This window comes from Anolis carolinensis, chromosome 1, assembly GCF_035594765.1.
Source record: "Anolis carolinensis isolate JA03-04 chromosome 1, rAnoCar3.1.pri, whole genome shotgun sequence".
Classification (NCBI taxonomy): Eukaryota; Metazoa; Chordata; class Lepidosauria; order Squamata; family Dactyloidae; genus Anolis; species Anolis carolinensis.
In genome coordinates, this window is record NC_085841.1 from 342664342 (window position 1) to 342686462 (window position 22121).

At 40.6% G+C, this 22121-nt stretch overlaps 1 protein-coding gene across 2 annotated transcripts; it reads right to left on the reverse strand.

Moving 5' to 3' along the window:
* Positions 1–400: 400 nt before the first annotated feature.
* serpina10 (serpin family A member 10) lies at positions 401–11706 on the reverse strand. Of its 2 annotated transcripts, none has more exons than XM_008107246.2 (5): positions 11597–11706; positions 5986–6711; positions 1877–2150; positions 1337–1484; positions 401–612 (listed from the first exon to the last, which is right to left on the reverse strand). In XM_008107246.2, the coding sequence occupies exons 2-5, from the start codon at positions 6683–6685 to the stop codon at positions 421–423; spliced, it is 1314 nt and encodes a 437-aa protein (XP_008105453.1). In that variant the 5' UTR covers positions 6686–6711; positions 11597–11706; the 3' UTR covers positions 401–420. The 2 variants fall into 2 exon arrangements, with proteins under 2 accessions (XP_008105453.1, XP_008105388.1); XM_008107181.2 differs by having other exon boundaries at positions 5986–6715; positions 11597–11704.
* Between the last annotated feature and the right edge of the window lie 10415 nt (positions 11707–22121).

Here is a 22121-nt window from a genome sequence, read left to right on the forward strand (position 1 = left end):
CCTGAAGAAGCAGACCCTGATTTCTGTCATGAATGCTGCATGCATGGGAGAGGGTTAAATCCTTTCCTCCAAAATGCATTTTCTTGCCAATAATTGCACTCTTTCCCAAGCTGCTACTCTCCGCACCTCCCATTTGCTTTTTATCTGAGAATAGCACCTTCAGAGTCAAAGAGCAGCTTGTGGGTGGGTGGGAGATTCTCAGCAGAAAAATTGTGTTCCAAAAGAACGAGTGACCCTTTTCCCACAAACTATAGTTCCAACCTGCATCAGAATCCCACACTATATATTTTTTTTCAGGGAGGGCAGAAAAACAGAATATGGTCAGTGCTAAACCCATTTTAAAAATACATTCTTGGGGTAACAGATAGTTTGGAGGAGTACCAAAATGATGAATACTACGTGGAAATGTTTGGCTTTTATTCACAGCTCAGTTGGGTTGATAACTCTTCCCATAAACAGCAAAGTATTTAATATCTCTTCATAAATCATGAAAAGGAATGGCCGATTCACACGGACTGTAGGAGGTAAGGAATATGCTAGGATTTCTGAGCCACTGACTGCTGCGGCTTCGGTCCCTCTTTCATCCACTTCAATAACAGCTCTTTGGAGAACCTATAAGGATTGGGAATACAAGAGGACTCTCAGCAAGGTGACTGTTTCTCGTCAACATTCTGGCTCTTTGCTGCTACTGATTTTTATTTAACTGATTCAAATACATAAGAACAGTCCCACCCTTCTTGTGTCACATCTGAAAAATAAGGTAAGGTAAAGGTTTTCCTCTGACATTAACCAGTCGTGTCCGACTCGGGTGGGTTGGTGGTCATCTCAATTTCTAAGCCTAAGAGCCAGCGTTGTCCGTAGACACCTTCAAGGTCATGTGGCCAGCATGACTGCATGGATCATCGTTACCTTTCCGCCGGAGTGGTACCTATCGATCTCACATTTGCATTTTTTTGAATTGCTAGGTTGGCAGAAGCTGGGGCTAATAGCGGGAGCTCAACTCGCTCCCCGGATATGAACCTGGCAACCTTTCAATTTTCTTTACAAAAGAGGAATTTACTGATGATCCACTTGAAATGAGGAGCACCTTGGGGGCTGAGTTTTCAAAGCCAAAATCTGAGACCTATGGATAGTCTTTGCTGGTGCCATTAAGCCTAATGCATGAATCATCAACCACAATTCCTCAGAGCACATTGTTCAAAGAAATAGTGCTTACCACTTGCTTGACCTGTGAAGACCAGCCTGAGATGATGGTTTGAAAGGGAGGACAGAACCATATGAACATCTGGAGTGTTTACAGGAAAGCAAGCAGTAGCATATAAGAATGCATACTTACCTGTGATATTTTCATGAATCTCTGATTTGAGAGGTGGCCTAGGTCTGCTTTGTAAGAAAAAAGATCTTTAATGCCCATATCTTGAAGCAACTCTTCCACATGGTAAGACTGGTCTAATTTGAACTTTGGAAAATATATGTCCTTTTTCCTGCAATACAAAAAAGAAAAGGAAAAGTAGATGAAATGACAAGTGCATTGTGTATACTGACTGACTAGGGATTGAAATCTGCATATTGTCCATGGGATGGAGGTGGATGTAGCACCATATGGTCCCCTCTTGGGGAGTTGCCACAGATTTGATCTTAGTAAGGAGAAGATGGTGAGAGCTGCTGAAACTAATGACCTTATCATGCTGGATGCTGAAATCGCCATGGATCATGGTGAATCCGACGGTACCTATCAGGGAGTATGAGGAACTTCTCCCGATATTTACACCCTAAACCTCTCATCCCATTCGGATCACTATACCAATTTGCATCAAAGCATTCTGTATCTGGAATCTAGCAAAGGCAAGCAGGCCATTCCTGACATGATTTGTACCTGGTTTCCATGTTTTTCAGCCAAGAATCCACAAGCTCAATTGTCAAATGGTCTTCAAGGTCCATAAAATCAGCTTCTTCTTCTGGCATGACAATCAGCATGTGCACACTCCCTTTGTAAGGAAGCTTTAGCACAACACACTGCAGGTTCTTGTCAAACGTAGAGGCAACCCGCTCTGTCTTGAACATCATTGGCACTTGGACACTCCTGTAGTTGTCTATATAGAAAGTTTCTACTTCTGTGAACTTCATAGAAAAAGGTTGTTTCCATTTCCCTGAGAATATAGATAAATACAACCATTCACTTTATAATAAGGACATTATCTATATGCCTTGTGAGAACTGATAGAGGTCATCTGGATAAAATCCAATGTACTTCAATTTAAAAATGATTTGAACTGACCTTCTGAACTCAGTGGAGCCTGCAGGGGTATAGCTTTGGCCAGCTCATATCTACACCATTAAACAGACCTACTTGAAGCTTAAGACCTGCCCCAGAGGCCCTATTTTGAGTGTTTCCCCATGGAACACTGCAGGGGGTAAAATGAGTACATTATCCCTCCCATAAGAATTCTGCCTGCAATGAAGTTTTTTCTTCTGTCCCCCACTGTTGAGGAGGATCTCTTGACCTTCTGGAGCAGATTTCATGGAAGCAGAGAACTGCAAGGAGGGGGAAATCAACTTAAGAGCCTCCCACTGAAGGAAGGCCTCCCACTGTTATCTACAGGATGCTTTCTCTTGATCCAAACTGTGTACATTTAGGCACACAGACATAAACTGAAAGCCTGGTACTTACCCATCTCATATAGCTGCAGGCTCAAACTGTGTGATCCCTCCTTAAGCAGTGGGAAACACATACTGTGTGATTTCTCAGGTCTGCATATATAGCATCCCCAATATGCACAAAAAGCGCAATCAAAATAGCACATTTCACACTCAAGCACTGTTTTCAGCCTTCCCACAGAAATGAAGTAGCAGATGATCACAATGTCTGGGCAGTGAAATATACATATGCTTGCTGTTTTGTCCCATAATCCACACAATTTTAATCCATTTATTTTATCAACCTAAGGGGCACAAAATGGCATGTGAAGAAGCTCTCGGGATCCAGGTCTTTACTCCTTACTCCTTAATTAGGATCCCTAAGTACTGCATGAACTTTCAATCATCTTCTTGGAGGCAGATTTTGGAACTCCAATGCTAGGATGGCTTCCTCCCCGCTCTCTCACAGCAAAAAAACCAGACTTGGGACAACCCTAAATCTAAAAATTAGAGCGGGAGTAAGGTAATTGACCTTGAAGGGCCAGATCTAACCTGTGGCCCTTAGTTTGGGGACCCCTGCTACAGAGGAACTCAGGTTACCTTCACAGATGTCATTCTTTTGCATCTGGTTATGGGATGTAGCTGTTCCTTTGATTCCCTCCACCCTGTTCTCTACCAGACACTGGATGGTTGATCACAGAATCTATCACAACATGACTGTGAATCCTGAGGGTGATGAGTGGGAAACTGAAGCAAAGTTCTGCCTGAAAAACTCTTCTGCTGCACTGAGCAATCTAGGATCTCAGACTATATAGCGTTGTTTTAAAATTAGTCACCTCATATCTTCCAAACTAGCTGTTTAATTGCAAAAGGGGAGCATACTGCACATTTTGAGGCTGCTTCAATTGCAGTGAAGGGATTTTAATCAGCTTCCCTGTGTTCCAGATAGCAGCGACACTTGTCCTTCCTCTTGCCTCCCCAGCATACTTTCTAGCAACTCAGCAATTAGTGGAGGACCGAGAAATCAGAACGGGAGCTAAAAATACAGAAGTGAAATTAGGGGGATATTTAATTGCAAAGTCGTTTTTGGTTGCTATGGAACCCTTTAAAAATATTCCTGACAAGCAATATCTAGCAGTGGAAATGTTCCTTTTTTGTGCCCCTTCAATTATTAAAGGGGTAGACAGATTATATGGGTAGTTGTGGGGCGAGCTAATATCCTCATTATTATGTGAAATTTAGCCATGCACAGAGACCATAAAAAGTCAGCCAGTGTCTATTTGACAGAGCCAGCTCCTACTAGAGGAAAAGATGTAATGTGTCAGCATCTAAAAGGGATGGTTTCACAGAAATAAGGGCCACCTGGTCCATACAGGAATACACAATCAAAGCACTTAAAACAGATGGCCATCCATCTTCTGTTTAAAAATCTCCAGAGAAGGAGACTATGCTCCCTGCGATGCAGGAAAAGCATGGAGAGTAGAAGTAATGCAATTATGGAATATCACATATTACCTTAGAATTGCAGATTGAAAAATTTGAAGATGTAAGTGATTTCCTTAACCAAAAGCAGAAGATAGTAGAACTGCTAAAACATGTTAACTGAATTACACTTCTATGATATCAGCTCCTGGAAGCACACCACAGAAAGTGAAGCATTACCAGTATAGCCAGTATAGAGAAGCCACTGGGAAGCTTCCGCTGTGTCTGGTGAGAAAACCAGCATCGGTTGAGATTTTGTGTGGAAGAACCAGCTTACTAACTAAATGTAAATGAAGTAGCCAAATACCTGTGTACCTGAATCTTCAATTGCAAGCAACCAGAAACCGTAAACGAACGGGAAATGTAGCAAAAGAAAACAAGCTTGCTCCATCTTCAATATGACACCCCTTTGAATATTAAAACATGGCTATCATGCGCCTCCGTTTACTTTCTCATGTCCAAGCTAAATATAGCCAGCTCCCAAAGCCACTCTTCATATGACTTGACTTCTAGGCCATTTGCTGTTTTGATCACCCTTCTCTGGGTATCTGAACCTCTCTGTAGTATACTGAAATTCTTAGCGATGTCTAAAATGAAGCTATGTTATGGGCCTCATCAGACAGGGCAATTTTAGCATCCTAGGAGGCTTCCACCCTGTCTTGGGGATGGAAACCCACTCTGGCCATCACACGATGTCATGTGATTTCTAGCGGAGGTTATGTGTTTGTAAAGTGCCAATTGTTTCATGTTTTGTTTACACTGTAAGCACTGTTAATGTATGTAAATAAAAATTAAAAACATTCTGGCTGATATATTACCTCCATCCAGGGCAGAAGCACCCTGCCCATGTTGTGTTGGTTCTAATGGAGCCAGCATGGGTCCTCGCTGGGAGGGCAATGCTTCCCACATGTGATATGGGAAGTGTCACCACGAGTGAGCAGCATGTTGGGAAACAGAATCGCTTTACTGCCTTCTCTGTTCTGTGGTGAAATGGGATACTTTGCCTGGCCTTTGTGATGAGGTTGTAGACTAGCAGCCTGAGTAACTTTCCTATCTTGGTGTGGAATTCATATAATAGAGCCTTTAGTTTGTTTCTTTGTGCCATTGGTGTTTTTACTCTTTAATTAGGATCCCTAACTACTGTGTGCACTTTCAATCATTTTCTTGGTGGCTGCTCACAGATTTTGGAACTCCCATGTTAGAGAAACTAGGACGGCTTCCTCCTCGCTCTCTCTCTGCCAGCAAGAAAAAATGTTCTTATTCTGTCATGCCTTTAGAAATTACATGTGATCAGCTGTTGTTGTTAGCATGAAATCATGGAATTTGTAGTTTTACAGGGTCTTTAGCCTTCTCTCTCTCTGCTGATGCCACATGAAGCTACAACTCCAATAATTTCATAGCATTGAGCCATGACAGATAAAGTGATGTCAAACTTCAGATGGAGCTGTAGATAGCACACTACACCTTTTTCACCATCCTTTTTCTCTCTATGTTATGTTATGCCATGCATATCTTACCAATTGTCACAGCTTTGGGGGGTCATGGATTGTGGGTCCCCTTTGGGGAAACGTATGGGGTGTGGTGTTGAGATAGCCCGGTCTTAGTGTCTGTAAGGCTATGGTAGGATTTGCACAGCTGAGCCTTTGCACATCATTCCAAGGGCTCAGCCAATGACTTTGGGATCACAGATCAACAATGGATTGGTTGATGCCTAGATCCAGTTCTATATGAGGGCCAACCTATCTATACCTGTAACCAAGTAAAGTTGTGGCTCAGTTCTTTCCAGCAAGAAATTCTGTTGGATCTGTATTTAATTTCACTACTTCACACAAAACAATGAGAATCTAAGAAAAAATAAGAAGTTACCTCTAAAGAGAAAGTAATTCACCAGAATGATTTTAGCTTGCTGATCAAATGCATCAAACAATGCTGGTATCCTCCCTCCTGTCTTTTGTTTGATGTGCTCATTGACAATGTTGGTGGCAAGAGTAGAGTTGTGGAAATCCACGGTCAAATATTCCATATCGAAATATTGCTTGGACAAATTATGAAAAGCCTCATTGATCTGGAAGTCCTTCTGGATGAAAGAGAAGCTATTCTGCAAAAGGGTGAACTCTTGATTCTTGGTGATGTTGTTTCTTAGCTGTTGGCACAATGCTGGGAGCTGGTTCTCTTTTCCATTCAGAAGGTGGAGGTTCAAAGACTGAATTATTTGGTTGTGAGTTTCCCCTTTGGAAGCCAACAAGAAGATTGACAAAACAAAGGATAATGACAACGGAGAGAAAAAGATGTTGTTGTCATGCTTCATTGCTATTTTCCTGTAGAGATTGAATCCAAAGTTGGTGTTCATTTCTGTGAAGTTGTGCATAGAGAATGCTGGTTTGGACTTTTCCCTGGATGGATCTGACACTGTATTATGTGGATATTGTTCATCGGTGTCATTTGAAAGCAAGAGGCTTGGTATGAAACTTTCCTGTGTCTCCCTCACAGGGGTTCCAGTTTTTTCATTTGAGAAACACATGGTGACACACAGTTCAAATAGGACAAGAAAAAAAGCAGTTTTCATGTTGCAATCCTGCAGTGAGCTTCTTTCTGGCTAACAAAATAGGGACAGATAGAGGAAGAGCAATTATTTGTAATAAAAAAAGCAAGACAAACCTGAAAACAGGTATTCTGGAGACATGCCAAATGACTGACCCATGTTAATGATTACTTTTTGAATACAAAACTTTTTCTAAGGTTTGTGTTAGTCTTCTTACAATCTACTCTGAGAAAGTTATGTGAGAAACTTGCCCAAAGCTACTTAGCAAATTTAATCCACTCTTTATGTGTTTGCCCCTATTTGAATATGTGGTGCATATTCAAATAGGAAAGACATGTATAGCTTCCAAAGAATGTCACTATGAAGAAATCATATTCAGTCATATGTTACAAGAAAAAAATATCAAAGCAACTTGCAAAAAAAAAGAAAAGATATGTGATGGAGCAAATTGGAGCTAATGGTTGGATTTAGATACCAGATTCCAATGAAACCGACATACATTATAAAAAGTTTTTATGATCCCCAAATTTGCAGACCTGCGTTATTTGTGGGACCACAAAGAAGTACAGAGGGAACAAAGACAATGAATACAGATATGAGAACTCTTCAGACGGGGATGGCAAATCCATCTCTGGCCCTAGAAACAAAAGGCCTTAGCTAGTTCCAGAAACTCAGGAGAAATAAGTAAGAACATGAGGCATTATTTGATATGAATAATTTAACAATCTGAGTAAGTATGACTATAGACACAACTTCCACCAAATCCTGAGCCTTTTGACTAGTCTGAGTGTTGCTATCATGGAATTCTAAAAAAATACCCTAAAGGCACCAGGTCCCATTTGATCTTGAAAGTATGAATGGTGGATCACCAATGAATGCCAGGTTCTTTAGGCTATCTTTCAGAGGAAGGAATATATGTCAGGCTATGTTCCAGAGGAAGCAATTGGCAAAACCATCTCAGAATATTCCTTGCCTAAGAAAATCTTGTGAAATTCACGAGGTTGCTATAAGTTGGCCGGTGATGCAAATGCACAAACACGCACACACAGAAATGCATATAGTATGCCCTTAGTATCAGCTGGGATTTGGTTTCAGGACCCCCCTCCCCGGATATCAAAATCCATGGATGTTTGTCTCATTATATACAGTGGTGTAGCAAAATAGCATGCCTTATACAAGGTGGCAAAATCATTTCCTTTTTGGATTTTTAAAAACATATTTTCAAGCTATGGATGATAGAATCCTTAGATACAGAATCTGTGAATATGGAGGATTGGTCGTACACAAAGATTAATTATTTTGGGAAGGTAATAATGCACATTAACAAAGGGTTTATCTTAAAGAGGGTGAGCTAATGTGTACTGCTTTAAAAAATCAAAGAGAATTATTGAACTGTTCAGTAAAGTCAAAGGAACCCAAATTTTAAAAAAGTAAAAAACAAAACAACCATAATATAAAATTGAATTTAGCAAATTAAAGTCTGAATACATGTGAAACAGACAGGTGGTATATACTGATTCATTGTTCATACAATAAACCCCATATATGAAATTTCCCACAGGACTTTTTGTTTTTCCTGAATCTTCTCACAATGACTTTCCTGAGTTGACTGTCAGTTCTTTTATTAGGGAAAGAGGAAAAAAGTAATGTTCTGTCTGCTTTCTCCACACTACATGTAATTGTAGAAACCTTTTCTCACTCTCTCTCCTAAACCTTTTTTTTAAAACAAAAGCTCTCAAAGCATTTAGCCCTTCTAAATAGAGAAGGTTAGGTATTCCAAACCTTTGATCTTCTGAAATCTTCTTCAGATATTTAATCTCTGGGGAAACTTCTCATCTTTACTTCAATTGTAGCTTGAGACAACTTTTCAAGGAGCAACACAGGATGCATTTTTCAATTTACTCAGGACAAAAACATCGCTAAAGAAAGTCCAGTGCTAAGAGGTGGTTTTTTCTCTACATCTAAGGTGGTCTCAAAGCTATTTATATAGATCTGGTAGAGGAGCGAGTTGCTGTTGGACTAAGGTATTGAGAAAATAGCAGTTCAATAAACTGGAACAGTGCATGGGGTGCAGACCCACAATTAATAAGAACATCAGCCCTGGCCGTGTCTTACTCAACTGCTGAGTACGCCTGTCCTGTTTGGCAAAAGTCTGTCCATGCGAAGCAGGTGGATGTAGCACTGAACAAAACATGCAGAATAATCACAGGATGCCTTAAACCTACACCTGTTGATAAACTCTATAAGCTAGCTGGCATTGCCCTCCCTGATGTGCAACAGGAAGTTGTTGCTAACGGTGAGAGAAATAAGGTTGAACATTGTGAAAGCCACCCACTGCATGACTATCAGCCTCCTCCCACTAGATTCAAATCAAGGAAGGGCTTCATGAGAACTACCACTCCTCTTGATGTTCCTCCAGCAACAGCAAGGGTGTCCCTCTGGGCAGCTAAACCAGGCAATTCTAACTGGGTGGCCGCCCATGAGGGTCCTCCTCCAGGGGCAAACCAAGAATGGGCAACTTGGAAGTCCCTGAACAGACTCAGAAGTGGAGTGGGCAGATCTAAAGACAACTTGGCAAGGTGGCACTACCTGGAGAAATCCTCCACCTTGTGTGACTGTGGAGCAGAACAAACAACTCCTCATATGTATGCTTGCCCACAATGCCCTGCCTCATGTACAGAGGAGGAGTTGTTTAACGCTACAGACAATGCAATTGCTGTTGCCCACCTTTGGTCTAAAACTATTTAGCTGTTTGTAATTCCTTTATTTTGTCACTTTTAAACTTATTTATTATGCAATGCTTTTTTTTTAGTGGGGTGACAGGTGTCACAGCCAGATCACCCTCACATTCTCTGGTTTGTCTTCAGTTTGTATAGCGACTCCGTGAATTTAAAATGGTTTTCTTAGATAAGGAATACTCAAAATCAATGTTCCCCTTCTATAGCTCCTGGTTTCCTCTCAGAAATCACTCCGTGTCAAGCAGCTCTTTCATACTGTTGTAGAAGTTTATTTAAATGAAAGGGTTTGTTTTCATATGGGTATTTTTCACATGATCCCTTTTTTGGTATACTTTTTTTATTAATGTATTAATTCACCATACACACAATGTTATTACAGACCACCAAAACACCTGAAACTTATATCCCACACCAGATAGCACCCCTTTCCAACACCCGTATACCCTTCATCATGACTTCTGTCACTAAAACATGGTGAAGCCTTTAAGCCAATTTATCTATCCTTGTACCTATCCTAATAATAAATTCCTAATGGGGCCTCTATATGTCACTGACGCTCCTCTGAGATATACAGTAACCAACTTCCACGTGATCACTTAAATTGGTTTTTTTTTTTTACCCCTTGTGTTTCAAATTATTTTGGTTTAATTCATTTTAATCTACTGTATGCCACCTTGGGTCCCATATTAGGAGAAAGGCAAGATAAATAAATATTGTTACATGGAACACATTCTTTTTATCCAGAATGAAACAGGGACACAACCCTCATGTTCCATCACCACCATATCATATCAACAAACCTATGCCATGTTTGCAAGCTATTGGGCCACAAATATTTTCCTAGAAGAAGTAATTATTAAATTTGTGACCTAGGTTTTCTAGCACAGGTTACATTTCACAACGATATGAATCTGTAGATACATTGTAGAAACACAGTGAAACCCTGTCACTGAATTGCAAAGATGTTGAAATTGGCATCAGTAAGATTGCTCCAGTGGACATTGGTCATCTCTGATGTGCACTGGGCACTTTTGAAACACATATGACACACTTCTGATATGTAGTGGGATATGTATTCTGCTCTGGCACTTCCTGGCTGGTGTCAAGATGTACTTTGGAGAGCACCCCAATGAGTGCCCATGGCTTATGGGTCTGTACTCACTTCAGTTTTGAGCACATCTAGTGACATTCATGCAGATGCACATCCCATGCATAATTCTAGCCTATCCTGGGAGTTCAGGGTTGAATGACCCGTGACCCACAAAATGGTGTTGCACTTCAAATCTGATCAATCCCAGCAAGCTTGGACAATGGTGAAGGTTGAGGTCATCAACATCTAGAAGGCCACCTATTCCTCTAGACTGACTTTATCTGGAACCCACCCAGAACTCCAATGCTTGCCACACATAAAAACATGTGCCAAGAATTATTAATGGCTAACAACTAATGCACAACATACTTGCAATTTATTTTTGAGAGTTTTCCCAGCTTGTGTCTTGAGAATCTCTGACATCAGGTAATGAAAACATTTTTAATTAAATCCAATTTCAGAATAGTATATCCAGCTTTATTTATTTCCTGGTCTAATGATGGGGAACTTAATTGGGAAGAATAACATGGAGGCAAAAATTAAAATCTTTTATATGCCGTTTTGAAAGTGTTTTGGGAATTGTTCTGCACATTAATACATATAGGGGTTATGAGTGCAAAATGAAATGTTGGCATATCTATTTCTTATCATGCATGCATACATACAGAAAAAATAAGCAAAAATATTGCAGAGAGACAGAAGAGAACTTCACTCTCTGCTTCTCCTTGTGCATCTGACCATCAGTTTTCTTCTCTGATAGTAGTGGATGGTTATAGAAACTTTAAAATCTGTGAGAACAAAATAATGGATTTATCTGGAATATACTATTATTATCTTTGAAAAAGAGAGCACTCATAATGACAAAATAAAGTTGATGTATTTTCTTACAGATAGCTTTTAAGGGAATTTATTTTCCTGGAGGTTACAAACCTTGGTGCTATTAATATTCCATTTCTTTAAAACATCAAGTCATTTTAAAGTCGGATATGTCTGAAAAAGAAAAATCTCAGTATTTTGAACAGAGCAATACATTAGCCAATGATTACTGTTAACCTATTTTCCTCAATTATATCTTTAAAAATGAATTTAAATATATTTATTTCTTACCAAGAGGACAGCTTCTTTTACTTTTCAGAGTCCACTGGGTGAAAAATAAAACATGTTACAATGATGTCGTTCCCAGTGAGTGGGATCTTGAGAGGTAAATATTTGCTATTCCAAAGTGTAGCTCCATACTTTTGTCTGTTGTAAATTAACCGAAGGACAAACAGAGATAGACCAGGGGTGTTTTTATGTATTGCAAATGCTTGAATAGCTGGATACCAGTAAGGACTATGATGAGTAATAAAATAAAAGTCTGTAAAGAAGTCTGAAGCAAGCCTTTTGGGAAACATAGCCTTGATTTAATTTCTCATCTATGTACTTACAAGAACCGTGTGTTTTCAGCTGGCAAACACATTTAAGTGAGGCAGCATGGTGTAGTTTTTTGAGCATTGGATTACACATCTGGAGATCAGGTTTGAATCCCTGCTTGGCCATCGAAACCAACTTGACAATCTTAGGCCAGTCTCTTACCATAAGGGAGGGCAATAGCAAGAAAGCACATGCTAGGCTTACTTTTGGGTTTCCATAAATCGGAAATAACCTGGCATCACATAACAACTACTGCATTTACAACTTTGATTCTCAAGAATGTGAAGATTTAGACTTCATAAACGGCTCTCATAGTAGATCTTTCTCAGCAATGACATCTGCATAACCAACCCAAAAAGCATTTTAGAGATACTAGTAAGAGCAGCAGTGGAACATAACGTGACTTAAATGCCATGATTCAGGATCAGTCAATCTGGTTTTCCTTAGAAAAGGGGTCACCAAACTAAGGCCCATGGGCTAGATGCAGCCCTCCAAGATCATTTACCTGACCCCCACTTTAGCCTTTGGGTCATGCTAAATCGGAAATGACTTGAAGGCATACAACAGCAATCCTAATTAACTTGACTATCCCATCAGCTAAAACCACACTTCCAATTGAAATACTGGTAAGTTCATGGCTGTTTGCACTACAAATGTGCAGTGTGTATAGGAATTTGTTCATGTTTTTTTCAAACTATATTCCCATCCCTGTCTCTCTCTCCCCCCCCCCCCAAACACACACACACACACACACCAGTCTGAGGGATCATGAACCAGCCCTCTGTTTAAAATGTTTGAGGACCCTGTCCTAGAACTTCCAGCACATGCTGACTGGTATAATAGAAGTTGTACACCCAGAACATTTAAAGGGCATCATGTAGGGGGAAAATAATAGTTACTGTATTTATTAGGATAAATTATCCTAAACACACACACAGACAGATATTTGTGTCCTATTTAAGAGTTACACCTTACCATCCCTTAGAACAGAAGTGGGAGAAACTTTGCCATCCACAACTTTCACAGGCCCTTATCATCTTTATTATTATTGTTGTTGTTATTATTATTGTTATTATTTTGTTACCTTCCTCTCCTCATAGCAATGTACAACATAGTAAAAAGACATGGATATAACAAAGGACCATAAAATACAAAAGTTTAAAATATAGAACCAAGATGAAAACACCAATATTAATTGAATTTAAAATCCATAGATTATAATTGACTGGATAGACATGTTGGAAGAGTTAGGGCTTTAATACTGTTTTAAATTCTGACAAGTCATTTAACTGTCAAAGCTCTTCTGGCAGATCATTCTCCAGTTTAGATGCAGCGGATGAAAAGGTCCAGTTGCCATTTGGGTTTTGGCTCATAGAAGTAAATGTCCCGCAGAGGATCAAAATGTCTTGGGCAGATTATATGGGAGAAGGTGATCCATAGGTAACCTGGACTCAAACCATGTAGGGCTTTCATGCCACGCCAGTTCTGACTGCAGAGAGCAGGAGATAAAGTACCTGTACATCTGCAGGCTTCTTGTTAGAAAGGAACGGATAAGGATTGACTGAAGTTGGGAAGGAACGATAATGAGAATTATGGGAGAGCTGGTTGAACTCAAAGGGAAGGGGAGAATTCCAATGGATAGAAAAATAAGTTTTGATGTGTGATTTTCATTAGCAGCTTTTCCTGAGCTGTTAGTAATTAGGCAATAAAGATGTATTTCCCAGAACCCCCTTGAGAGTGACTCTGGATTGCTTAAGCAGTTCTGCAATACACCACACTTTAAAGGAAATAACCGACACTTTGTACTTTGCCCAGAAACTAATTGGCAATCAGTGTAATGATTTTAGTGTAGGTGTAATATGACATTCCTAGATGTACCCGCTCAATGCTGGCTCAAGTAAAGTGGGTGCTATAGGTCAAAACATTTAGAAATCCAAATGCTCCTCACAACATCCTACAGAAGCTTTTAAGTCATTGCTACTCATTACTCCTATTGTATACCATGGCATAATAGTCACCATGAATAATAGTTGCACCTCCTATTAGAATCACAGAATCATAGAACCATAAACCTCATGGGCCATCCAGTCCAACCCCCTACCAAGAAGCAGGAAAATTGCATTCAAAGCATCCCCGACAGACAGAACCGGCCCGAGGTAATTCTAAGTAGTAGGCGAACCTAATTCTGGTACCCCCCCTCAAATTTTGGCGCCCACCCATCCCCCACAAATCAGAGGCCATGGTTGAAGCAGAGGCAGCTGCGGAGGCGGCTGCGGAGGTGGCTGTGGAGGTAGCTGCGGAGGCAGCTGCGGCGCATGTTGGCACGCAGGGGCAGCGGGCGCATGCTAGCGCACGCTGGCCTGGGCCCGCCTTCCGGGCGGCATGTGCACAGGAGTTCCATTGACCATTTTGGGCCCATGGGACTCGTGCGCATCCGCAAGGCTTCGATCACTTGCCCGGCACGTAAGGCATGCGAGCCGCCTGTCCCCTTTACATGCCGGGCGAGCGATCGAAGTCTTGCGCATGCACACAGGAGTCCCATCAGCCATTTTGGGCGATGGGACTCCTGTGCACATGCACAAGGCTTCGATCACTCGCCCGGTACATAAGGCACGCGAGCCGCCCATCCGCTTTACGTGCTGGGCGAGCGATCGAAGTCTTGCGCATGCGCACAGGAGTCCCATCGGCCATTTTGGGGGCCTCTCAGTGGTCACTCCCCACCTGTGGAACTCCCTTCCTAAGAAGATCAAAATGGCTTCCTCTCTTCTCTCCTTTAAAAACAGCTCAAAAGAAAGTGATTGTACAACATCTAGTAAATGTTTATAAGTAAAGGACATAAAGGAGGAGGGAGAGGAGAAAGTGGTAAAGGGAGGAGTAGAAAAAAGAAGAGAAGAGGAGGAAGAAGTAGTAACATCTTTGGTGGCTTTTGTCTATGGCAAACATAATACAACAATCAGGCATGAGTCTAGGAAAGACTGGACTTGAAACCTGCTACAAGGTTAATTCTAAGGATTAGACCACACATTTCTTGCCTTCTGGTGGGTTTATCCTTCAAAAGCTGGACCCAGCAAGCTTTAAGATTAAGTACCATTTTATTAAAAAAAGAGGCCCTTTTAGAAAACAGCTGGAAATGCAATTTAAAATGCCTCCATTTATGCCTTGTTTCTAGGGAAACTGCAGTTTTGTGGTTCTTAAAATTGCATCATGTTCAATCACACTCTACAGTTTCTTTGTAAAGGGATGCATTCAAATCCACAGACCTCTGCTGTTGCCCTCTATAGCACTTTGTGCCTCACGAAAATCAGCTGGACAAAGCTATAATTTTCTTTAGCTTTATATAATTCTGGAACATAAGCATTTAAAACTACACAGTTTTAACTCTTAACAAAGGTGCAATGTAATATAATAGCTCTTCCATTTGAATTGATGCAAACTACTTTAGAAAATGGAGCCCGTGTACTGCTACTAAAAATCCTGGGAGAAAGGCAGTATATACATTCAATAAATAAATGAATAGTAAAGCTATTGTGAATGTTGCCACTAGTAAACAATGTGGCTGATAGTGCAGTTTTGGGTTTGTTGTATGATTTTGCAAAGTAGGTTAAATTGAGAATACAGTGGTTTAATGTTTCCTTGTATTTATCCTGAATCTCCCAGTTAGGAAATGTTTATAGTTTTGAACACTTGAACCCTTTGCTGTTGTGTGTCTTCAAGTTGTTTCCAGTTTATGGAGATCCTAAGGCAACCATTCACAGGGATTTCTTGGCAAGAAGGGTTAAGAAGAGGTTTGTCATTGCCTTCCTCTGAGGCTGCGTGAGTGTGCCTTGGCCAAGATTACTCAATGGGTTTCATGGCCAAGTGTGGCTTCAAACTCAGGTCTTCAGAGTTGTAGTCCAATGTACAAATCACTACACAATGCTGGCTGCTTGTACCCTAATTGTGAGAGATCATACCGTAGGTTCTCTCACAAGCAAAGTAGTAATTATTTGAAAGCAAAGGTGAGCAACAACCAGTTCAAAATAGAAAAAAAAAGAAAAACCCTTCAGTTTCCACCAAGACAGAATCTTTTCCAGAGATAAAAAAATCCAAGTGAGTTATCAGGTTATAAGACATGGGACATTGCCACATGAAGCCATTATACTATATTTACCAGTGTCATCACTGTCCTTATTGTACTGCTGCTGGTGTTGCATGACTATGATGACCCTGCAGTTATGGGTGGGGGAAAATAACTCCATCCTACTGCTGTGTCACATCTCTTTCTAATTTTTATCTTTAAAAAAAAAAAGAAAAGAAAAAAATCAGTGAAGGGAGAAGACAGTATGATGTGCCTGAACCTCATTGCATCAGATAAATCCCAGGACTGTGGGACAATTCAGGAGCTTCTGACTTTACCCATCAATAGCCAGGGATAGCTTCTTTACATAGAGGTGGTAATACTGCAAAATGTCATGTGACAGGGACCGTCATCAAAGGCAATGGTCCTGCTTCATTCCATTTCCATGCAATGAAATCCTTAAATGAGTTTCATGATGTTATTATCCTTTAACACCTTACTTTTAGGCATTCTTTCAGGTTTTGAAATAGAAAGGACATTTGCTTTTCAGAGCCAAGTGAAGCTGCCAGGTGTCACACAGATCTCCCTTACTCCGTATTTGGCATTGCAGAGCCAGATTGATTAGATGCTCTTTTCTGGCAAGACCCAACCAGATTTTTTTTACTACTCGGAAGTGTTGAAATGATGTAACCTTTCCCAATCTGGTGTCCACTGGTTTGCTGTCTCAGGGCCCGTACTTCTTTTAATGGAGAAGCATAGGCCTTCAGAAAACAGTGATTATGGTGCCAAAATAATGAAAAATGTAACATATGATTACATAAATTCGGAAAAGAACAACCACTGAACAGGTTTTACAGCTTAAGTGGCTTTGAGGGCTAGGAGTAACTATGAACTTATAGTGATCCTCGGACTTATTTTTTAAATGATTTATGTATGACAATGAACAATAACAGCAAATCATAAATATGCTGGCATCTTGTTCAGTAATTACAATGCCATCATATTTCCCATTTCTATGTATGATTGTGAAAGCTAAACTGTAAGGAAAGCTAATAGGAAGAAAACCAACTAATTTGAAATGTGGTGCTGGGGAATAGTTCTACAGATACTCTGGACTAGCCAAACAAAAAACAAAAACCCAGATAAATGGTTCCTAGAGCAAATCAAGCCTGAACTCACACTAGAAGCCAATATAACTAAGTATGAGACTGTCATACTTTGAACATGTCATGAGAAGACATATTCATCCACTTGAAAAGAGAGTTGATGGTAGCTAGCTTGCCTTAGAAGACTCTCATTCAAAGACCTGCGATCGACTTGTTGGCAGTTAACAATAACAACAAAATGCCTGACCTACAATGTTCCAATTCACTTGTATGGTTGTTGAAAATTGATCAAAAGTGCAATCCTCCTGATACTATCATTGAAGCCTCACAGCCTCTCAAGCACAGTCATTTCTAAGACAATTGTAAGGCAGGGAATAATGACATATCCAGGCCTCTCCTGGTTGTGAGGTGCTCTGAGACAGACACCTGAGATTGTATCTTCACAAGACCTTTCAGATGTCTCTGTGGTTACCTGTCTCAAGCATGCAAAGACTGGAAAAGTGCTGAACATGTCATTACTCTTGTCCTGCTCTCCTGAACCCTAGTAATTGCTATATTTGGGGTGGGGGAGCTGCAAGACTTAAGAGGCAGGACATTGGAGGATAGCCTTAGAAAATGTTGTGCCTATGATTTTGTGACTATTAGGGTTGTGCAATTTGATCAAAAAGCATACCGTTTTGGGGTCCATTTGTGGCTAAGTTTCATTCTGTTTACCAGGAAGTTTTTTGAATTGGGAGGAGTGTTACCATTTTCATTTGGCAAAGATTCAGCCCATTGGCTGCAATGGGAAACTTTAAAGGCCCAATCCTCAGACCCATTTACAATAGCAGGCCAGCCAAGTTTCAGAACAATTCACTAATTCACTGATGAATTTAGAATTATTTTAAGATTTTACCATAACATTTTTTTAAAATAAGACAAACCACACAAGAGGTTTCTGGGAATTTTAGTCCAATCAGCCAATCAGAGCATGGACACAACCAGGCCTTTTATTGGCTGAGAAACAGTTAGAGAGAGAAACTTCAGCTTCCATCATGCTCTGAGAAAAACTCAGAGACTTTTCAATGCCCATCCCATGCAGGTGCTGCTGGGAAAGCGAGTTCCCACAGGGCTCTCCCACAGGAGAAGCCTTGGGAACATTTCCAAAAGAAATGGACACTTTGCTGCCAGAGAGGGAGAAAAGACGCTGTAGGTAATCCCAGGCCTGTAGCGAGGGTTTTTTTTTAGGGGTTCAACCTCCCCCCCCCCCTGAAATTTTTCAGGTTATAAAAAAACCTGGTTTACTCATAAATTTTAACTGGTTAACCAAATCCACATGCTAAGTCTATGAGATGCAAAACATTAAGAGTCCCTCCAGGCACTATTTCAAGCAGATATTGACAGGTTTGCAGGGGGGGGGGGGGGGTGCTAGGGTTCAACACCCCCCCCCCCAAATTTTCAAAACCCCTCCCGAATTTTTTTTCTGGCTACGGCCCTGGGTAATCCCATCTTCTCCAGGAGCTCCACAGCAGACCCCTGCCTCAGGTATATTGCAGGCTTAACTCCATCCTATCCAATAGCCGATAAATCCAGCTCTCTTGATCCGTTTTGCCCAGCTTTTCAGTTTCTCTCTCTCCCCCCCCCCCCCCCGGTTCTGTTTTTGGGGGATTACATGAAACAAACCACTGAATACTACAAATCACTTTCGGTCAAACTGATCCAGGCCCAGGCCTAGTAGCTATATCTCCCAATGCAGGAACTCAACCAGGGATTTTACATTTGGTTCTGATGACAAATTATTATATGGCATCTCTTTCATTGCATAAGGATATTAAAAAGATAAGACAAAAATATTTATTAAACATTTTATACATGAATATGATCAGTGTGTGAGAGTGGTCTGGCTATGACATCTGTTACCCTGTTGATTGTGAGAGTTGATTTGTCTAATCGAGCCATGTGGATAAGTGTCCCTTTTCTTCATGTGTGTCCTTTCCAAAGCTGTGTATTGGGTGGAAGAGGGTGATCATCTCCAGAAAAAGGGGATGACAAATTGACAAATTGGCATTGTTGCACAGATACAAAGGTGTATAATAGCGAAGGTTCTTATCCTGGTATCATTCCATATGAGACTGCCATGGAATAGCTCTTTATGTGATAAAGTCCATAATGAAAGAGATTCAGGTGCCTTTTCAAGGGGCAACAGATATAGCTGGAGCAATCCCTTCACCTATCCGTGGGTGTGCTGGTGGACACAAGCCCATTACTAGTGTTGAAGTACAATTCAATAACATTGGCCAACACACATTGTTGGACTTGTTTCTGGGTATATTTGTTAGACCTGTTTCCAGTATATTTGATCTACCAATTCCAAAAATAGCACCAGTTTCCTCCTATTAGCTCTAGTTTTTGAGATACAGAACATATGCCATCTACCACTTTTCATCCCTTCGCCCACAGAAAATCATGATAACCATATCTAAGAAATTAGAGCTGATGTAGTTTATCCAATGCAATTTTCTGATTCAGCACCCCAAATAACCCTAGGAACAAATCTAAAAAAATAAGATACCAAGATTTTTGTGTGGTTAGGCTGTGAAATCAGTCCAATCAACTGTATACAATATGCTGGTGGATTCCATTTTGGCCTTTGTCCAAGGTAGCAAAATGTCCTTGGGCTGGTCTTGGATGGCATGAATTCTGAATTATGGTTGTGTGTGGCGGATGGGATGCCTCACACTGGGCAGAATCTTTAAGTCTCTACTGGCAGCACATGTAAATGTGTGATATTTAGCGTGGGTGGTGCAACTGCAGAGCCAACAGTGTCCACCTTCTGTACAAATGGCTGTGTACTGGGAAAGCAATTGTTACAATGTGGGAGATAGAGTGGGAGGGTGTGAAGAAGAGCTAGTACAGAGAGGAAATTCGAAGAACAAATGTGATGAAGAAATGTGTTCTTCCCAGGTGGCAAGAGATGGGAATACAAGGCAGCAATTAGAGAAGAGAGAATAGAATACAAGCACTAATTGAAATGGGCTGTGAGGCTTTTGGCAGAGAAAGTACAAGTTATACTGTCTGTTGCTCATTTGTGATCTATGGTACCTGTGTCCAATGTACTGGTAGGAAAAAAGATGCATGTTGTGACTTTTGTTTAAGCACAAAGTCCATCCAAAGGACAACAGGTAGAAAGAGCAGCCCTACACTAACTACCAACAAAAGCAGTGCTAAGCAGAATTTCTGGACTTTGGATAGGGGAAGATTTCTTATCAAGATTTTGAGTTCCAGCAAGACAAAACAAAGGAAGGAACATTTTTGGAAAAGGAGTCATGGGAAGTTTGCATACTTCCAGATTTTTTTGGAAGATGGTTCTGATTGCTCTAAGATAGGCCAGTGGTCAGGGACAATGTGATGGCTCGCCTGAGCCTTTGGGGAAACTATAGTGTCTGGCTTTACTCGGGGTCTATCTGTATACCTTCTATTAAGATCAAGACCCTTAACATACTTTAGGCAAGGTGAAAAGATAACCAAAATGAGTTTACTGAAAACAAGATGAATAAAGGGTTAACTCCACCCGGGGCTATTGAAAGATAGCTTAAAACAATACATGACAAAAGGAGATTTTGCTGATTGCAGTCATCTCTCTGGAGTCTTTGAAAGCCCTGTGTCTCTGGTGTAAAGCAATGGCTCACAATCCCAGGGGCTGTCTTAATCTTCTTTCTTTTTGAAACCTAAGCTGGTCAAAGGCTTCCGCTGTCACTGGGACTGATGGTATATGAATGACCCAGGCTAACCCAGCTGTCTTTGAATTTTACCATTATGGGTCAAATAATTCATCTTTGTATCAGCTGACCTATTTATTTATACCACACATGCATTCTTCTGACCCTTACTGACAATTATTTGCTTTTTGAGCTGTGTTTTCTTGTATCTTGTTTCTTCTAATTTTTTTCTGGAAATGGTATGCTATTACCAGAACTTGCTGTGGTGTGTTTCAGCCATTTCAACAATGTCAGTGTCTTTACCTTTTGAGACATGTGAGGGTGGTCCAATATTATCCCAATTTATCTTTTGGTTGCTCCCCAAATTTCATTCTTCATCTTAAGATAGACCTCAGTATTTGATCACATAGCCAAAGTATGTCTATATAGGACTAAATTATTAGTAGGTTCTGATATTGCTAGCTCGAGCAAATCCATACAGTAATTCATCCTTAAGTGTTTATAAAGCTTGACATTCACACACTGATTTGATACTTCTTCCAAAAACTGTTAAAAATCCCAGCAATGTTTGCATCTCTCTCTCTCTCTCGGACAGTATAGATGTCCTTGTGTAATCCTACTCAACCAGATGGTTGCTAGCATGAGAAGGAGCTGACAGTCAAGGTAGCATATGTGCAGTCTCTGTAGGTGTTAATGGCAGGAAGCCCAGCTTGGAAGACTGATACGCCAGGATTTATCTGTCAGCCGTGCACCTGCCATTAAACTAATGTCGTCCCTAGAAAGTAGAGTATTATTTAAGAGTAATCCTATCCCTTTTGACATTTTAAAAATACTAAAGTGCTGTGTGAGGTGCTCACTTGTCCCCATTGAAGGATTAAACTGCATCACATGTGTTTCTTAGTTGATTCTTGGAAATGACATTACTGAAGATGTATATCCTGGCAGGCACTGCCATTTTTGAGGTTGATCTCCAGTAGAGAAGAGCATTAAAAAGCCACATCCCAATCCTATATGACCTGTTACCATACGAAACCTGAAACATACAGTACAACACATATCCCCCACATGGCTTCCAGCCATCTTAGATTTCGTGTGTATTTGCAAAACTTCAGACAATAATCTCCTATTGAAATGAAGACCCTCTGCCCCAAGAATTCCTCAGAGTTATACTGGAGGAAACTAGGAAATGCCTAGAGAGGACATATTTTGTTGATTATAGATAAATAAACCCATAGATATTGGTCCTGCAGATATGGGTTGATACTGTAGTCAGCTATGTAGCAAATACTGAATTTTGAAGATGCGCCATAGGACAATAGGAAGAGTGCCCAATGCACATTGGTACCTGAATTTTATTG

Excerpts from the sequence above, each read along its gene's own strand:
- serpina10 (XM_008107246.2), bottom strand. The coding sequence starts at position 6,685 with ATGAAAACTGCTTTTTTTCTTGTCCTATTTGAACTGTGTGTCACCATG. Across the intron at positions 2,151-5,985 it reads GAATTACTTTCTCTTTAGAG|GGAAATGGAAACAACCTTTT; the intron begins GTAACTTCTTAT and ends CTATATTCTCAG. Across the intron at positions 1,485-1,876 it reads CTGAAAAACATGGAAACCAG|GAAAAAGGACATATATTTTC; the intron begins GTACAAATCATG and ends TTTGTATTGCAG.